At 37.4% G+C, this 18812-nt stretch overlaps 2 protein-coding genes across 4 annotated transcripts in view; one reads left to right on the top strand and one right to left on the bottom strand.

Annotated features, from left to right (window-relative positions):
- The window catches only part of FBXO11 (F-box protein 11), a 110252-nt gene extending 107345 nt beyond the window's left edge, over positions 1-2907 (top strand). For all 3 annotated transcript variants that reach the window (XM_007476852.3, XM_007476851.2, XM_007476850.2), the window contains 4 exons: positions 231-338; positions 958-1066; positions 1417-1515; positions 1602-2907. In XM_007476852.3, coding sequence (XP_007476914.2) covers positions 231-338; positions 958-1066; positions 1417-1515; positions 1602-1731 — 446 coding nt within the window. In that variant the 3' untranslated portion in view covers positions 1732-2907. The remainder of the gene's footprint in view (positions 1-230; positions 339-957; positions 1067-1416; positions 1516-1601) is intronic.
- Positions 2874-18812, bottom strand: part of MSH6 (mutS homolog 6) — a 34469-nt gene continuing 18530 nt past the window's right edge. Inside the window, exons 2-10 of the mRNA XM_001382140.4 lie at positions 16820-17019; positions 13925-14091; positions 6969-9483; positions 4464-4735; positions 3914-4031; positions 3674-3763; positions 3435-3589; positions 3147-3346; positions 2874-3035 (exon numbers count right to left, since the gene is read on the bottom strand). Coding sequence (XP_001382177.3) covers positions 2954-3035; positions 3147-3346; positions 3435-3589; positions 3674-3763; positions 3914-4031; positions 4464-4735; positions 6969-9483; positions 13925-14091; positions 16820-17019 — 3799 coding nt within the window. The 3' untranslated portion in view covers positions 2874-2953. The remainder of the gene's footprint in view (positions 3036-3146; positions 3347-3434; positions 3590-3673; positions 3764-3913; positions 4032-4463; positions 4736-6968; positions 9484-13924; positions 14092-16819; positions 17020-18812) is intronic.

Genomic DNA, 18812 nt, shown 5'->3' on the forward strand with positions numbered 1-18812 from the left:
CCACTTTTCCCTCCTCACCATTTGATTTGCTCAATTTTGCCATTACCCCTTTTTGTTTTACCCAAGTAGATGCATTTTATTCTATCTGTTCAGCAGATAATTCCCTTGAGTGCATAAGCACCAACTTTTGAATTTCTTTGCCATGTGATATTTTATATGAAGCACTGTGATATTTAGTGAACAAGCTGATTCAATTCCTGTTGTAAACAAGCACTTTAACTTCTCTTCAGGTATTGAAATTACAAATCATGCAACTGCAACACTAGAAGGCAATCAAATTTTTAATAACCGGTTTGGAGGCTTATTTCTAGCATCTGGTGTTAATGTAACAATGAAAGGTACGTTGGGAGTCTCTTTTGCAATCATAAAATCTCTTAAAGAGTTTTTTTTTTTAATAGTTTCAAAACTCAAAGCTTGTTTATAAAAATTATGGTTTATAAACACAAGTCGTCCCCGTCCCCCCTCCCTGGAAGAATTACATTAAAATTGAGTTGCTATCTTTTATCTTCATTTTTTAAAAAATCATTTTTGATTCTTACTTCGGATACTTGTGAATTTATTGGGAGTACTCTGTTCAACAGATTGCAATCCCTACATAGCATAGTAAATTACCTTTTTGTAGAGTATTGATACAGGCAAAATATTCAGCATCCTTCAACTATTTGCCACCTCTCCCCAACTATCACAACTACTACCACCAATAGTGATGGGCATTCCCAAGTTTATTGAGTAGGCTGATAGACTACTGGCTTATCATCAGCACTCAAATCCTATACATATAAATTTGGTAATTTCTAGAGTAAGACTGCTAGGGAAACATCTGGAAAATCCTTGTGGATTAAAAGCAATATAATGGGACAATATAATGTAGAAATTTAAAACTTGTTTATTAAACTCAATCTTGAGTTTCACTCACCTGTGAAAAATTTTGAAGTTTTTTTTCCCCTTTTATTTCAGATAACAAAATAATGAACAACCAAGATGCCATAGAAAAGGCTGTTAGTAGAGGCCAATGCTTATATAAAATATCAAGCTATACCAGCTACCCCATGCATGACTTCTACAGGTATATTTAATTTCCAAATTTTGTGGGTTTTTGAGTTTTCTAGACTGGGTCTCTCTCTCCCCACTCCAATCCTTCGGTAGGGCCCTAAGATATTTACTTTTAGTCTCAAATAGGTGCCACCCCTCCCAACCACCATCAGTGGACTGGAGAAAATGTTCTTGCAAGTGTTAGTGACCTAATAGGTCTGGGTTGTGCTTCAACAGTTTGGGTCCTCTAATTTAATCTAATTCATATCACCATTCCTTCAAGAAATTGGAGGTGAGGCAATTCTAGAAACTAAAAAAAGCCCATTCAGCCCTTTTAACCAATTTCTTTGAATCCATGACTAATTTGTATTTAAAACTTTTCAGATGCCATACTTGTAACACCACAGATCGTAATGCCATATGTGTGAACTGCATTAAGAAGTGCCATCAGGGACACGATGTAGAATTTATTAGACATGATAGGTACGTAAGCCTCTTGTAGTATTATTCAATTAGGGCATTTCTATTCCTAGGACAATAATGTATTATTGGCTTTTGTCATTTTCTAGGTTTTTCTGTGACTGTGGTGCTGGAACACTGTCTAACCCCTGTACATTAGCCGGCGAGCCTACACATGATACAGATACACTATATGACTCTGCTCCACCTATAGAATCTAATACGTTGCAGCACAATTGAATTCCTTCTCTAAGGAGAGTTCTGCCATTCTAACTTAAAATTATTAAAAACTTTTGGAGGAAGATACTTGCCCATTTCTGCAGGAAGAGACTGTAAAATGGATATATTAAGGTGTTGACACTATGAAGCTCAACCTACCAAAAAGAAAGTGGCAATATATTGACTCAGGATCACAGAACTGGGTGTTTTAGCATTACTGTGTAAAGACTTTTTGAAGGGACAGAAGTGAAGAAAATAAGCTGCAATTTTGTACAGATACCAACTTCTGTAAAGCTGGTGTTTTTACAACTAGCAATGAACGCAGTCCACTTTGCAGTAGTACTATTCAGTAGACAGGCAGCATTGTTGCTGCTTTTATGGACATGGGTACCAATTGCTTTTGTAATATGGTAAAAAAAAAATGTGAGCTAGCACTTCTGCATTTTTGATTTTTTTAACATGTATTCAGATTGAGATATGATTTTAATGCTTTAATCTCATGTAGTTTGTTTTTAATTTCAAGCAAATTGTACTTGAATGTGTCCCATTTTGTTAGCACACCTAGACTTGCTGTAACTGTACTCATGTCCCAGTATGTACGTTCTTTCTATGAAAGAGAAAACACTAATCTTAAATTATATCCAGCAATGTTTCTGGTATCCTTTAAGAAAGTTAGACTATTATTTCCTTCCCTTCCCTGTCCCAGCAGCAATCAAATCACCCCTAGAAAAAGTGAGTGTTTTAATGAGACTTCCTAGGAAGGGATGCACTGTAAAACAAAGTATTCTTGCAACTAATTTTGTGAAAGGTAAAGCTACTATGTTTTAAAGTACACTTTAGAAAGTCTCCTCAAAACAGTCCTGTATTTTAATCTGTTCATAGTTTTTTTTTGAACAGTCTAGACATAACTGCTGGAAATTAAAACAATTTCCTGCTCTAATGAAGCTGAGACAAGTATATATACAGCCCTATACAGTTTCATAGCTTCCCTCCTCCCCCATTTATGTGTATTGGTGACAGTGGGTAATCAAACAGCCTGAAAGTATATGCATGTACCATAACATCTAGACTTAATATATTGTGAAGTATTCAATAACCATTATGTAGAGGGTAGGTAAGAATTAAAAGGGTTTAATTTCCTAGGAAAGAAAATGGAAAAATGGTCATTTTTAAAAAATAAAGTTTATTAGATCATAATGTTGTCTGAATTTTACCACCTTTGTCAGAAATTCCTGAAGCTTGATCAAAGTTCCTTGATCAAAGTCAACAACTTGTGAATAGCCTGGACATCTGCACCTGAATTTTCAAGAGCAAGGCAAACTTCCCTAAAACCAAAAACCAGAACCAAAGTTAGTTTCTTTCGATTTTCCTCTTGGAATCCCCACCCCATTTTATTTTTTTTCCTAGGATCTTCCCTAAGAATATAATTAACCTACCGAAATAATCTCAATGACTGGGTTGTCTTCTCAAATTCTCTTGCTTTCCTATGACCTTTTTGAATAATCTCTTCAGGAAGACGAGCAAGCCTCGCCGCATTGAATCCATAGCTTTTAGGACAAGCACCATTAATAAATTTATAAAGGAAGGTAATGGTTTCCTGACTTGGGTCTTCACATTCATTTTCAACCATGCATGCCTAAAAGAATATCATTGATCATGACTTGATATAAAGGTACCAAGCTGTTTCCCAAACTGTAAATCCCCTTTAAGCAGCAATTACATACCATGTGTCCCAGGCACACAGCAACATTTTGGGAGTAATCCTCTACTAATGAATGATAGTGTGTAGAAAATAAAGTACGACACTTTATGGTCTCGGCAAGTTCTTTAACAACTGCATTTGCTATAGCTGTGCCATCAAAAGTTGCAGTGCCTCTACCTATAAGAATTAAGAAGAATCACAAACTATATATGCTCCTAAATCTTAAAATTTTACCCTCTCCACTTAAATCTTGAAATTTACCTAGTTCATCCATGAGCACCAGGGAATGTTCTGTCGCATGCTGTAGTATGCTGGCAGTCTCATTCATTTCAACAAAAAAGGTACTTTCACCTGAGATGCAAAAATGTGGACAATGATCATTCAATCGGATCCAGGCTAACTTAAATCATAAGCTCAAGACAGTGTCAATGTCCAAATTCTTATGTAATACCAAAAAAAAAATTTTTTTTAAATAAGTTTATATACGACAGATGAACTTACCTGACATTATTCTGTCTGAAGCACCTAATCTGGTGAACACTCTATCAACTGGTGTGAAATTACAAACTTCAGCAGGAACATAACAGCCCATCTGAGCCATTATAACCAAAAGACCAGCCTGTTGACAGTAAAAAAAGTTTTAACTAAGTTAAACTTATGGAACCATCTCAAAAATGATTTATAGGTTATAATTAAAAACTTGGGTCTCCTGACCCCTCAAATACAATTTTGTACAAATATTGTGCTTCCTTCTCCAAGGACTAAGCTATGCCCACTACATTCCCAAAGACCTATCTACAAAAATAGCCTCAATGTTTGGATTCTTTTGCTTTACTAGGACCAGAATTCTATATATTAAAAAAAAAATTTATAACCTATTTTTACTTTTGAGCATACTCTATAATGATAAACTAATCTGAAAATATAGGCTGTCAATAACTGAACACATGTATTTGCTTTTTATTAGTATTCCAATATTTACAGATTTTTTAAAAAGCAAGGGATTCTGAAATATTTTAATGACAAAGCTGAAAATTTATGGATTAATTACCTGTCTCATGAGAGTGGATTTGCCTCCCATATTTGGTCCGGTAACCAGCACACAATAAGCATCCCAGTTACCATCTTCTGAATCTTCTTCTTTACAGCCTATCATAATGTCATTAGGAATAAAGTCATCACCAAAAAAATTATTTGTAATGCATGGATGTCGAGCTCCTTTAAGCTTTAAGAAGGGCTGAGTATCTTCATCTGGTACCAGGATTACTGGACGACACATACGAGCATCACCTCGACTATAGTTGGACAAGCACAATAAGACATCTATTAAAAAGAAAAAAAAAGTTTGGTGTCTCGTAAAGAAACATCAGCAGAGACAATCTAGCTTAACCCTCTCCCTTGGAAAAAATGTCTTTAGTTTTATTATATGCATTTTGTATTACCAATAGAAATATCTGAGCCCATAATTGACTATTTCTAGAAAACATAAGCAATAAAAATCCTATTTATAAAACATTTTCAGTTATCAACTCTGTGTTTAATAAAAAGATCAAAATCACTAATGAACTTTGAACTGAAAAGGGAATTTCCTTGAATCCAATATCCCTATAAATAGGGCTCAAAAAAACATCACAGGCCTAGATCAATTCATTAAGAAAATTTAAGGGCTCTCCCTCAATCATAGAAGTTCTTGCCTAAAATAATTCATACTTCATAAAGAACCAAGAAATATTAACTGATTTGACAAAATAATTTCTTTTAAGGAAATTAAATGTTTTAAGAAAAAAGCGACAGAGGTCACAATTAGTTCATTTACTGCATCAGACATGCATTGTTAGACATCTCAAATCTGACAATGTTTTCATTAACTGCACTTCTGTCAGTCTTCTAGTGCAAAAAAAAAAGGGGAAAGTTAAAAGAGAAATGACTTTTTAATTTGAGAGATTAAGAAGACATGGGAAAAATATGCAAAAAAAAACTAAAATATTTTCTTATTTTAATAGCATTTGAAAGTTAAGGCATAGAAAAAATATTGAGCCTTGTCACTTCACTTCAATTGCCTCACACTTACTACTCTTCTGCCTTTGGAACTTGTACCCAGTATCAATTCTAAGACAGAAAGTTAAGGGTTTAAAAAACAAATAATGAGGATCCCTTAGAAAAGCTATTATTGTTATTTTAATATACATATTTCTCAATTACATTTTAATGTGGTTTGGGCTGTACTCTAGATTATTAAATTAGAGCTGTTCTCTCCACCAGATGTTTCCAATTTGTTTTTTTTTTATTTGGGAGCTAATTAGAAATTATAAGTAGTAGTTCCAAACCTAACTAAACACATATCCAATTTCTCAAGATGATAAAAAAAAAAGTCACGAGGCAGCTGGGTGGCTCAGTGGATTGAGAGTCAGGCCTAGAGATGGGAGGTCCTAGGTTCAAATCTGGCCTCAGACCCTTCCTAGCTGTGTGACCCTGGACAAGTCACTTGACCCCCCATTGCCTAGCCCTTACCACTCTTCTGCCTTGGAACCAATATGTAGTATTGATTCCAAGATGGAAGGTAAGGATTTAAAAAAAAAAAAGGTGGATAGAGAATAGCGTAAATTATAAATTTAAACAGAAATGGCATTCTTAAGATTCCAGAGTTAAGAGGAAATTTAATGATCATCTGAATAGGTAGAGGTTGAGTGTCCAACAGAGGTAGGACTAGAAGCCAGGTCTGAACTCCCAATCCAGTAGTCTTTTCACTATATCATGCTGACAAAAATATGGGGAGGGGAAGGATGACATGACAAAAATTGTTATTGACTGCATTAAAAATAAAATGCCAAGCAGGGGGCAGCTGGGTGACTCAATGAATTAAGAGCCAGACCTAGAGACAGGAAGTCCTGGGTTCAAATATGACTTCAGACACTTCCTAGCTGTGTGACGCTGGGCAAGTCATTTAACCCCATTGCCTAGCCCTCACCACTCTACTGCCTTGGAACCAATGCATAGTATTGATTATAAGGTGGAAAATAAGAGTTTAACTAAAATAAAAATTTAAAAATAAAATGACTTAAATCTTAATTCCATAATTCAAAGGATGTGGAGGTTTTCTGGAATAGAAAAGATCTGTTCACAGAAGTTACCTTTTGGTGTTTCAAATTCCCAATTTAACTGGTACAAATAAACTCTCCATGGTACTTTATACAACTATCATAGAGGGAAGGAATACTTCCTCTGCTTAGAGAGGGTCATTTGGCATAATCTACCAGTGGTATGTGTGATATTTAAATGACAAGTTAAAAAGCAACTGTTAATTTTTTTTTAAAGGCAAAAGTTAGTTAATTGTATTATTAGTGTCACAAATCACTATCATGGAATGATTGTATCACAGGCACTAAGACTGTGAGCTCAAAGGCAAGGGCTGCCTGGGGTTTTTTTTCTTGGTAGCACCTAGCATAATACCTGCACAGTACAGTAGATGCTTAATAAAATGCTTACTAACAGCAGGACATTTATTAACTTTTTACATAGTAGTATTTTCCTAGGCCTGAAAAAGTTTCAATCTTACCAAATACCGCAATGCACTCCACAGCAGTCTGCCAGTCTGTATAATTTTTATCAAAATTGAAGAAGATCCTCCTCATACAGTCCTTCAGTGATATATCTCTTCGCTCTTCAGCATTCATCAGATCAGCAAGTTTCTTCTCAATGTCCTTGGTCCAGTATCGTTTACAACCCTTCTTGGTGGACTTTAGTTCATATTCCTCTGGCAAATCATGTAATGTAAAACTTTCTGGAATTTCCAACTGATACCGATTTTTGCCAACACCCCAGTAAACTATGGATCTACAGCCAATCCGTTTACGCTGTTTCTCCAAATACTCTAAGAGAGACTGTTCATTGTCTTTGATGTCAGCCAAGGCGTGGTCATAATCAGAATCAAATCCCGCTTTGGGAGTAATTATACCAGTCTTTCGAGCTTTTTCATGGTCAAAAGCTGTATCCCATCGGTTCAATTCTGTGGTCAATTCAGGGAAACGACCTCCTGAATTTTGGGTCTGAAGTGTAATTATTTGCTTAAGGATTTTAGACTTGAAATTATCCACCACTTCTTCCATAATCCCAATAATTTTGCACATCACTTTGAATCCTTCTAGAGCAGACAAGAAATCCACAATCTTTTTTTTGCTGTAAGTTGTTTCTTCATACATTATAGCTCTGCTATCTGGGTGCTTCTGACTCTTTAGTGGCGAGCCAACACTATGAATCTTGTTCAACAGCCTCTCAAGGTCTGGAAGTTTCTTCAGAAGGTCAACTACTTCACTAGTTTTGTCAGGCACAGCCATGAGATCTTCCATTGCATCTAAACGATCATTGATTGAGGATGGGTTACAAAGTGGTGCGCAGAGCCAGTGTTTTAGAAGCCGCTTCCCAAAGGGAGTACAACAAGAATCAATCCTCTCCAACAGTGTACCTTCAGTGGAGCCATTTACTGCATTCTGGAGAATCTCCAGGTTGCTCAGGGTGACAGCATCTAGCACCATTCGACGATCTCTCTTAGCAAAGACAGCACCAGGCTTCACAGCTTTCACCATATCAGCATCAATAGGAATGTATTCTTCAAAGTTGGCCATAGACAAAAGCTCATAATCTATAAGGCATTTTTTGAGGTAGAAGACACAACCACCCAAAGCAGACAATGCCAATTCACTCTTGTCATTAGGTGTTAAACCAATGGTGTCAGACTCTGATGTCATGCTCTTAAGCACAGGGGGTAATTCAGCCACATTTAGCTTTTCTTTAAAGTATCCTTCTTCAAGGAGTGTTTTCAAGGTTTTGGCTGCATCCCAAAATTGGGAGCCGGGTGTCAGACCTTCCTGAATGGAAGAAGATAAAGACCCCTTTAAGACCTTCCTTGTTTCAACAGAGAGATTTCCTTTCTCAAACAGTATTTGTGCAGGAGTGTAATGTGCCACCAGAGTCCTAAATCGGGAGCAATGACGGTCATCTGAAAACTGACCCATGTAAAACTTGCCCACAGAGGTGTCAATAAAGCAAACACCATACAAACGAGTGTGACCAGAAGCTTCCTCCTCTTTTTCTTTGACACATAGCAGATACTTATTGCTGCTTTCAGAAGGTTCACCATCCAGCACACTGTAAGTCTGGGTCCCCTTGGTAATAATTCTGCAGATCTCTCTCCGCACCACCCTGTCAAATCTGGATATGTGAGACAGCTTTCGGCAACGAGCTTCCATCATCTCAGGGGTTTCTGTTTGCTCGACTCGAGCAACTTTGTAACCCTTCTGAACTAAGGAATCTGAATATCTACCAAATGCAATTTCTGGGAAACCTGAATGGGCCCAATTGCCTTTCATAAACACTAGCCCTAGCTCATTGACCCCAATGACTGCATCCATGTGGTAGAGCTCATAGAACTTCCCCACTTTGTAGAAGATGACTAGGTCAAAGTTCTGAGACTTGATTTGCCACCACCTTCTCATTCCTGGAGTGCAAGTGTTAAGGAAATCCTCAGGGACATGGACAGTGTTTGGGTCATAGTCAGAATGATCAGGCCGCCTCCTGCATGCATCTTTCCTCTTTCCCTCCTTTAGCCACTCCAGTGTTTCATGGTACCACTGAGTAGAGCCATGGCTCCCATCACCACCTCCACTGACATGGGCTTGGGACTCAAAGTTTTGTGGAGCAGAGAAAGCATTCAATGTGATCTTAGTCTCTGAGGAAACTCCTACTACTCGTTTAGATACATTAGGAGTGTAACCTCCCAAGCTTTTCTTCTTGAGAGTGCTGTTGCCCCTCCTCCGTTTGGGAGCTTTGACAGGGCTGTCCGTATCACTATCACTTTCACCCATCCCACTACTTGCTTCATCACTGCTCCCTTCCTCCTTGGTATCTGGTTTAAATTCCACATCTGAACCACCAATGTCACTCTCAGAGTCTGAAACAACTCTCCGTTTTTTGTTCCGAGCCGTGCTACGTTTAGCCAGATGCCTCTTGGGTCTCACTTCCTCTTCACTTTCTATATCCTCTCCACTGTTCTCTGATGCAGAAGCTACAGCCACCTATCAGAAAAGGAGAGACTATTTAAAAACAAAATAAAACCTGGTGCTATATTTATTTTTAAGAATATTGGGATGGGATAGGATTTCAATTCTGCTAAAATAATCAAAATAAGCACTAGAAAGAAAATCTTACAGCCACCTTCTCTTCCTCATTCCCGCTATAACCCCCCCGCCCCAATTTCATTTGTTTCTATAGATATTAAAACATCATAAAATTGGAATGTCCCCTTCCCCCCCCATGGTGTATGTGTTTGTTCAGAGTCAGTCTGTTGGCACTTTTCTATCTTTCTCTGTTTTTCCTCTATAGCTGGCCATAGCCATAGCTAAGTATTCAAGTATGGTTTAAAATCATGAATCTTGTAGCATGATGGTCTCTGCCATCTGCGCCCCCACCCAGGACTTATAAACCAGCTATAATGGACAAATAGACCGGGAGTCTAGAAACCTAATTTCTAGCACTAACAAACTTGGGAGAGTCCGAAACTTTGTTGAACTGAGTTTTTTCTCATCTAATAAAATGAAAACATAGGAAATGGAACTCTGATTTCATGAATACCACGAAAAAACTCTATCAATGTAGGCTAACACCTACAACTAAGTAACTTGCCCAAGGTGGCTCAGTCAATATAAGTTCTCATGATACTACTTCGGTCTATCTACTTTGCCATACTCCTTTTTTGATGTGTAAAATGAAGGCGTTAGACCAAAACAAGACTTCCTAGACCAAACTATACTGTAAAATAACTACCCTCACCTAACCCAAGTTGTCTTCCATATGTAAACCACTGGAAATACAAAGATAAAAAAACTAAGTAGTCCTTGCCCTTTAGAATACATTCTAAGGGAATAAATAAAGGGATTTCAAAAGGAAGAGAACATCAGTAACTGAGGCAGCCAAAAAAGGCCTCATGGCACTTAAACCTAGAAACAAACTATGGAATTAAAGAACTTGAGGAATAGAATAATGACATTTCCAAAATGTTTTCTATATTCATCCTGAATATCTAATCTCAAGAGAAGGGATGATTTTCATGTACCTAGGCAATGTGCTTATTAAACACTGCAATAAATGCTACCCAAATACACAAAATCAGTTCAAAGACACAATAATTAATAATAACCAATTAAGAGGTGGTTCATATAAAACTTTTTGAAGTTTGCAAAATGCTTTATGAATGGCTTCCTTTATTCTCCAAAGAAGCCTGGGAGATAGTTTATCTTGATTTCTAAAATGAAAAAAACTAAGGCAGAGGTTAGGTGACTTGACCTAACAGAGCTATTTATTGTCTGTGGCTGCATCTCTCTAGACCCTGATTAAACAATTAGGAAATTATATTATTAAAATCCATAAAATTTTGGAAGTTATTACAAAGTCTTCCTAATCTTATGTCATTATAAAAAAAAAGAGGAGGGCTGGGTCAGTAACACTCATGTAGACCACTCCATGAGCATGCTATGGTCTGCATAGGAATGGAGCATAGAAAACAGGGTACCCAAAGAGAAAACAGTTCAGCATATGCTGGGGAACTGAAAGGTGGTGGAGAAAGTAAGAGACAGAGACTAGAGCAGAGCTGATGTTCACGGCATCTGCTGCTCAGCACCAAGGGCATTCAATTCTTAAGAGAACAGGAACACAACAAATATGAAGTAATGGTACAACATATAATGCCTAGATCAGAAATAGAAAGGCAGGTAAGCAAAGGGCTACTTCAAAAGCATTCCAAAGGTTAACAAAGATCGATAAGGAATATACGTGAGTTAAGGATCCAATGCATTGTGTGAAACATTAACCCATAGATGAATCCTTAACTCACGTATATTCCTTAAGTTGCCATGGCCAGATCAATACTTTTGCATTGACCTCAGAATTAGAAACTTTTTTTAGATCATTCATGTGTACGTTATACATTATGGTATCCACAAAGCAAATGAACTATAATAAAGATGCAAAAGATGTGAGGATACACAGGGCTCTGTCCTGAGCCCTCTTCTTTTCTCACTTAGAAAAATCATTTGCTCTCATGGGGTTCAATTATCACCTCTATGCAGATGATTGTCAGATCTATTCAGCTCTAACTTCTCTCTCCGGATATCCGGTCTTGATTCTCCAACCCACCCCAAAAAGAACTCATCTTTCCATCCAAGCCTACCCTACCCCTCTGTCAAATGTCCTTATTTTTGTACTGCCATCTAGTCCCTTAAATTCATAACCTCCATGTCATTCTCAATTCCTTGCACCCTATACTGTATATATCTAAAGAGGTTCCAAATCTTATTTCTAACTCTTAAATATCTCTCACTTCTATCTTCCTCTGTTCATGCAGTGAAGACCCAAGAGTTCAGGTACTCATCAGCTCTTATTTGAACTACTTAAGTCTTCCAAAATGATCTGCCTTATCTCTTCCCTCTAAAACTCATCCTCCAGACAATAGTTTTCTGAAATCATATGACCATGTTACACCCTTAATTAAATGCCAATTATTCCATGTTGCCTTTGGTATCCAATATAAATTTCTTATTTTGGCACTTAGAAGCTCTTGCTGTCCTGGCCCCAGTTTATTTTATTAGCCTTCCCACACTCTACAATCTTGGCTTTCTTGGATTATCATAACATTCCATTTCTTGGCTCTGTACATTTGCACTGGCTAGCCCCACTCTTAGCCTGAATTTTTTCCTCAACTCTGCTTCTTAAAACCTCCCATTATCCATCAAAACCAGTCAAGTGCCATCTTTCTCCATGAACCTTTCCTAAATCCTTCCAGTTGTTGGTGCCTGTGATTTTATTTTGTTATCTATATATGGCACATATTATATCCCCTGAAAAAAGAAATGCTCTATGAGGACACCAATTATTTTGTTTTTATGCTTATATCCCCAGAATCTAGTTTAGCAACCACTTAATAAATGCTTATTAATTGATCATTGGAACTTTAGGATACATCTAGTCAAACTATTAATTTTACAGTTGAAGAGAGAGAGGCCTATAGATGTGAAATAGCTTTCTTAAGGCCCCAAAAGTAGTAAGCAGCAGAGCCAAGATTTGAACCAAAGTCTTAACTCCAAATCCAATATATTTTACACTTTACTTTGCTGCCTATCCAATACAAAGGGAGAAATAAGATGCCAAGCATCCCTTCAATCTTTTAAGTGTCTGCTCTAGGATATCCTAAGTTCCTTGGATCTAGGATGAAGAAAATCTTGAGATGGGTGCAAGTTGGGAGTTTAAGACATTGGCTAAATCTCCCTTACTGTGGTAATTTTTAAGGACATTTGTTTGTAAGTTTTAAGAGTAAGAGTACAGGGAAATTTTCTTGTTTAACTTATTCCTCGACATTGTATGTGATCTGTGCCTTAGTTTGTTATCTATAAAATAATGTCATTAGAGCAGACATTAGTTGCCTTATAGTCCTACTCTTGCATTTTACAGATGAGGAAAACCTGGTCCTAGGAGGTTAAGTAAATTCCATAGGGTCAAATAATAAGGGTGAGAGGCAGAATCTGATCTCAAATCCTCTGATGCCATAGAGCCACTTTGCTTTCTACTATTCAACTCAGATGACCTCAAAAAATCCTGTCTAATAATGACTCAATTTCCATAATCCTTTAAAATCAGAGCTTCTACTGTCAAATTTGGGCAACGTGCATTGTGTGATCTGATACTATGTTACTGGTATAGGGGAATTCTCAGTGAGGAATTCTCTCAATACATATAGGCAAGTGTTATGCAACTTACTGGATGTTTGAATATGTCAGAGAAAGAACTTGAACTCAAGTCTTGATTATGAGGCCAGCTCCTCTATATTCATTATACTCTGCTAACACTTTTGTGAATAGTAATAAATCCTTTTATTTGCTCGGCAATAAAACTTCTTTCAAGCACTATGCTTGGTTCTGCTTCATCTCAGTGACTGCATTTGCAAAGAATTCATAAAGAAGCTTGCAATCCATCTGCTCAACTCTTCTCAGCCTATTGTAGCTATTTTAGATCTGCTCACAACTCACGGCATTATTCTCACTATATTCCCTCTAGGTCTGCAGACTTGAATTATATCAACAAACACTGTCAGGATAGAAAAAGTTGAAAATATTCTGAAATGTTAATATTTAACACTTGCAGCTAATAATACCTATTTTCATGCAAACTCTCCACACCAATACATTCTCAGTACCTTTCCAAAAATAGCAGTATCCTGAAAGATGCGATAAATGGCTTAAGACAGATGGCCACAGGAGTACTCTAATATTACTCTAGCTTAAAATGACAAGAATTCATCCTTTAAGAAAGAATATACATACCAAAAGTTCCATGCTGCTGTGTATTATTGTATATATTTTGGCACACACATACACACTAACCCAAAGTTATTTTAAGACAACATTCCATTTTCTTTTCTATCAGAACAAATAGTAATCAAGTGGGTATAAAAATAAGTGTTACTACCTCCATCTCTTCCTCATCTGGATCTGAAGGCTCATCACATACTGCTAATTCAAGCCGCTTACTCTTCTCTATACTTATAGCATCATCTGCCAATTGCATTGCCCTGAGTATTTCAGGCTTTGCAGTATAAAAAGGGCCTCCTTTCTGGGCTTCCTTACATTTTGAACCTGGAAAGAAAAAGGTTAGAAGTAGTGATGGAAGAATGGCTAAGAACAGATATGACTAATCAAATGAAAAGGGATGCCTGAAGTAGCAACAATTATCCTCAAAGTAATTTTATATCCTTTTTGCAAAAAAATAAAACTTAAAGAAAATCTGTTGAAGAGAGATTTTTAAAAGTTAAGCAGCATCAGGCCTCCAAATATAAATGAAAAGGAAAGATATTCTTTTTATGAAGCTACTTCCTTGATTCCTTAGAGTACACTTAGATGTCTCCCTTTTCTTCCAAGTTAAGCAACCTAAACAGAGAAAGGTAAGATGCTCCCCCTAAAGTGAATTATTTGATACCAATTTACCAGCACAATATTTTTAAAGATATTTTAAACTGAAACCTATAAAAATGGGTATTATATTTGTTGTTCAGTCATTTTTTTAGTCCTGTTGGATTCCTTGTGACCCCTTTTGGATTTTTCTTAAGAGATACTGGGGTGGTTTGTCATTTTCCTTCTCCAGCTCATTTTACCGATGAAGAACTGAGGTAAACAGGGGTTATAAGTGACTTGACCAAGGTCATACATCTAATAAATATCCAAAACCAGATTTGAACTCATGTTTTTCTACCTCAGGGCTAGCAATTGTCAGGTACCCATAAAAAGGAGTATTATGTTACTAGTGGCATAAACCCAGAAAATCAAAATTATAAAATACAACTAACAACCAAGTACTATCATGGACATTACCATCCCTCCCAGCCAACCAAGCTTAGAACCTATGTCATCTGGATCTGTCACTCACCCCACATAGCCAATAGTTGACAAATCTTATCATTTATATACTCTATTCATAGTCACCAGTCTATTTCAAACCTCTATCACCCAGACCAGTGATGGGGTATCTTTTAGAGATGGAGTAGCAGGCCTCACCCTCACACCTAGAACTATGTCCATGGCACCACACACACACTTTTTGTGCCCCTCCCCTCACTGAGGGCAGAGCAACTGCTTCCCCTGCTTATACCACACCCAGGGGAGGGAAGAAACACTCCCATTGGACTGCTAGGCAGGGAGGTAGATGATGTAGTCAGATGTAGTCAGACTTGGGGAGAGGGAAAGGTGAAAGGCCCAACCACTCTGCTCCCTTCTAATTAAGTGAGCTCCGATCTCCTCAAACCTAGAAAAGAAAAAGCAAAAAAACCCTAGCTTATTGGAAAACCTCTTATTTATAGGAAAATATAACCCCCAGGTTAAATGACATCTACCTGACATTCACCCCATCAAGGTCCAGCCTTCCAGAAGTGAGTATCTTCCAAATTAACCTTTTTTAGGAAATGGTCAAGAGTTGAAGTCAGGTTTTAATATGGATGCAGGGCTGATTGGGAGATTGACAAACCACTATGGTATTTTCCAGAGCTTCTGGCCTATTTGTTTTCCCTTAGGCAGGCACCCCTTAGAATGCAAATTGAATGTTGTCTAGTAAGGGAGGGGAAGAAGAATGCAAATTAAAGCAGCCCAAGTTTGCTAGTGAAAGAAACTGGGGAAGGGAGCTAAAGAGGCTGTTAGCCTAGCCTCTGGTTCATAAAACTTATTCCTACATCATTAGTTTTGAACATTTTTAAAGCACAAACTCAAAAGGCATATCCCAAAATCCCCAAAATACTTTGAATAGTTGTTTCTGCCTCACTCAGGCCAGATAATTAAGAAGTCTTTGTATTCTGAATGGGGTAGAGCAGTCTTGACTGGCAAGGGATGCTCTCTGGAAGATCTGGCTTACTAACTGCTACTGGGGAGAGGGGGAAGGGGGAAGCCCAGTGGTACCTCCTTCTGGCTTTCTAGTTAGGAACTCTGGTGAACTCTGAGTTGCAATGGGTCTATGCATGCTATCTATGGCACTTGTGCCATAGGTTCATCATCACGGACATAGACTATTAGAATAATCTCCTAAGGGGTCCTTCCCCCTGCCTCAAATCACTTCCAATTCCTTTCCCATCTAGCTCCATTTGGCTACCAAAATTATTTTCTCAAAGTGTAGATCTACCCATGTCAGTCACCTGCTCTAAACTCTACTGAATCCCTAAGTGCATCCAAGATCAAATATAAAGACCTCTATTTAGCATTTGAAGTTCTTAAAACTTGCTGCCTTTCTACTCTTCCAATCTTCTTACACTTTATTCCCCCCTCCCCCCCACCTAATCTGTACTCCCAACTCCTCTGGCCAACTTGCTGCTGCTAACCCAATTCTCCATCTGCCCTCTACTTAGAATAATCCTTACCTTACTCTTGGTTTCTCTGGCTTCCTTTAAGTCTCTTAAGTTCAAATTTCAGTCTACAGAAGACCTTTCTTGGTCCACCCAGCTGTTTTAGTCTTTACCTGAAATTATTTCCCATTTATATATATTTTGTATGAACCTAGTCATCGTCTCTCCCAAAGACAATGAAAGAAGTCGTCTAGTGAGTGGTATTTTGCTGGTACTCAACCAGGAGGTCTCCCAGTTCTAGATTCAGGTCTCTTTATTTCTGGAATGAAGAGTTAAGCACAAGCAATATCTAATTCAAATTTAAAACAAGTGCAATTGGACATTAGTGGGATAGTTTATATTTAGAATAATTAGAATAATCTTTTACAGTGGTACTACAAGGACTTTTCTATAACTTAGCCATAGCTACATTCAACATGTTTTTTTAAAAAGGTTAATGTGTTAAATTTCCTGCTTAAAGAATTAAAGAGCAAATCTCTTACCTGTATATGGCTTTACAAGCCTTTTATTAACCCAGCCCCTCACTGGATTGTCATCAAAAAACTGTACATGGACTCGGAAAGTTTTCCCCCTTTCTCTGATGAATGTTCCTTCAGTGGGGTGGTTATACACAAGGCAAGGCCACCAGGGATAACCTTCCATCTTGGCCCAAACCAAATCACCAGGAGAGAAGTCACAAGAGCTGTTATCAAAAGAAGATAGCTAATTAACATTAGGATCAATTACCTTTAAAGACAACACTCAAAATACAGTGATATCTACTCCACAATGAGAATGCCTACCCACAAGAATTATATGAACAAAGGTATCAAAACACATAAGATAGTATACCTATGTTACAAGTTTTCCAGGTTACAGTAGGAAATGAAATAAAAGTGGCAAATGCACACATGTACACACTTCCCACCAAATTCCCCATGATGTATAACTTATAAGGTAAAGAAAACTTTGTGAGCAGGATTCAACTACCCTTGATGTTTATGCTTATCTTAAATAAAAGAGCTAATGAATATGGAAAAGTTAGCATTTCAAGCTAGAATAAGGTTGCCACACTCAGAGCCTAGGGAGTCAATAAACATTTATTAATCATGTACTATGTGCCAGGTTCTGTGCTAAGTGTTAGGGTTACAATGATAAAGATAAGAGTGTGGGAAAGGAGCTCAGTCTAATAGTGAAATCCAAAATTAATTCCATTTTGTTTGATTCCTTTCACTATATGATTATCCTCCATTTTGTGAGCAAGACCTTGCTTTGACAATTCATATGATTGTGGGAAATTCATGTTATGATTCTGAGAATTCAGGAAACATGATGACCACAAAAATGTTCTATACATCTTGTGATATTTCTTTTAAGAAGCACAGAAGATCCCAGTACATTCTTAAAACCAACACACCCTTCCCTTAGATTGATTCAAAGATAGAAAAGGGCTATGCAAGAGGGTTAAGTGACTTGACCAGGGTCACACAGCTAAGAAGTATCTGAGGTCAAATTTGAACCTAGGATCTCCCATCTCTAGGCCTGGCTCTCAATTCACTCTGATCTACTTGTCCCCCAGGACATTCTTGAAATAACCACAAGATCTATAAAATTCTGTCCAATGTTGCATAATTTTTCTAAACACAGGTATGCAAATGATAAGTCTCCAAGCCATAAAGAAAGATAGGTTTATTGTGGGGGGACCGGTTCCATAATAGCTGGACCTTCAATCAAAACCAGAAGGACCCCGATCACTGTGAGATTTTTTTTATAACCCAAAGAATTAGACAACTTTTATACCCATACAAAATTAGTACCAAAAAAATTGTCATACCCCTCAAAGAATAGACACCCAGAAAAAATATTCAATGACTAGGTCAACTAGGAAGCACCCCTATTTAGTAAAAGAAATCTTTTGACCATGACTTAAGAGAGTCATTTGGATTTTGGGTGGGGTAAGGTGGGGGCACCACGATGGCAGATATTCCTGGACAATATTGATGTACAAGCTAACAGTGGGTGGTGATAGATAGTACCTGGTTCTAAACTCAAGAGCCAGGTCTAATAATGCATCCTGGATCATGAATTAGGGTGAATGATATATTAACTTTGAAGGGTGAGGCTGACACTAAGGCTTATGCTAAAGCAGTTATTTAATTCAAAACCTTAATGTATATAATATTCACAAAAAACCTACTAAAATCATCATTTATGCTAACATTAAAATCTAATCCTCTTATAAGGAGGTAGGGCGATTTTCCTCTCACATTATCCCTCCTCTGTTCCAAAGAAAACTGCCAGGAGTCTTCTGCTAGATCATCACAATCTAAGGGCATTGCAAACTGGGGGCAACAAATAGAATATGGGTGGATACAACTTAAATTAAAGAAAGATACAAAAAAAAAGCAATAGGGACAAGTAAATGTTCCAGAAAATGAAAGTTACTGATTTTACAATCCAGGCACAAAACATATTGAAAGATGCTTAAAACAAATA

The sequence above is a fragment of the Monodelphis domestica genome, chromosome 1 (assembly GCF_027887165.1).
Source record: "Monodelphis domestica isolate mMonDom1 chromosome 1, mMonDom1.pri, whole genome shotgun sequence".
NCBI lineage: Eukaryota > Metazoa > Chordata > Mammalia > Didelphimorphia > Didelphidae > Monodelphis > Monodelphis domestica.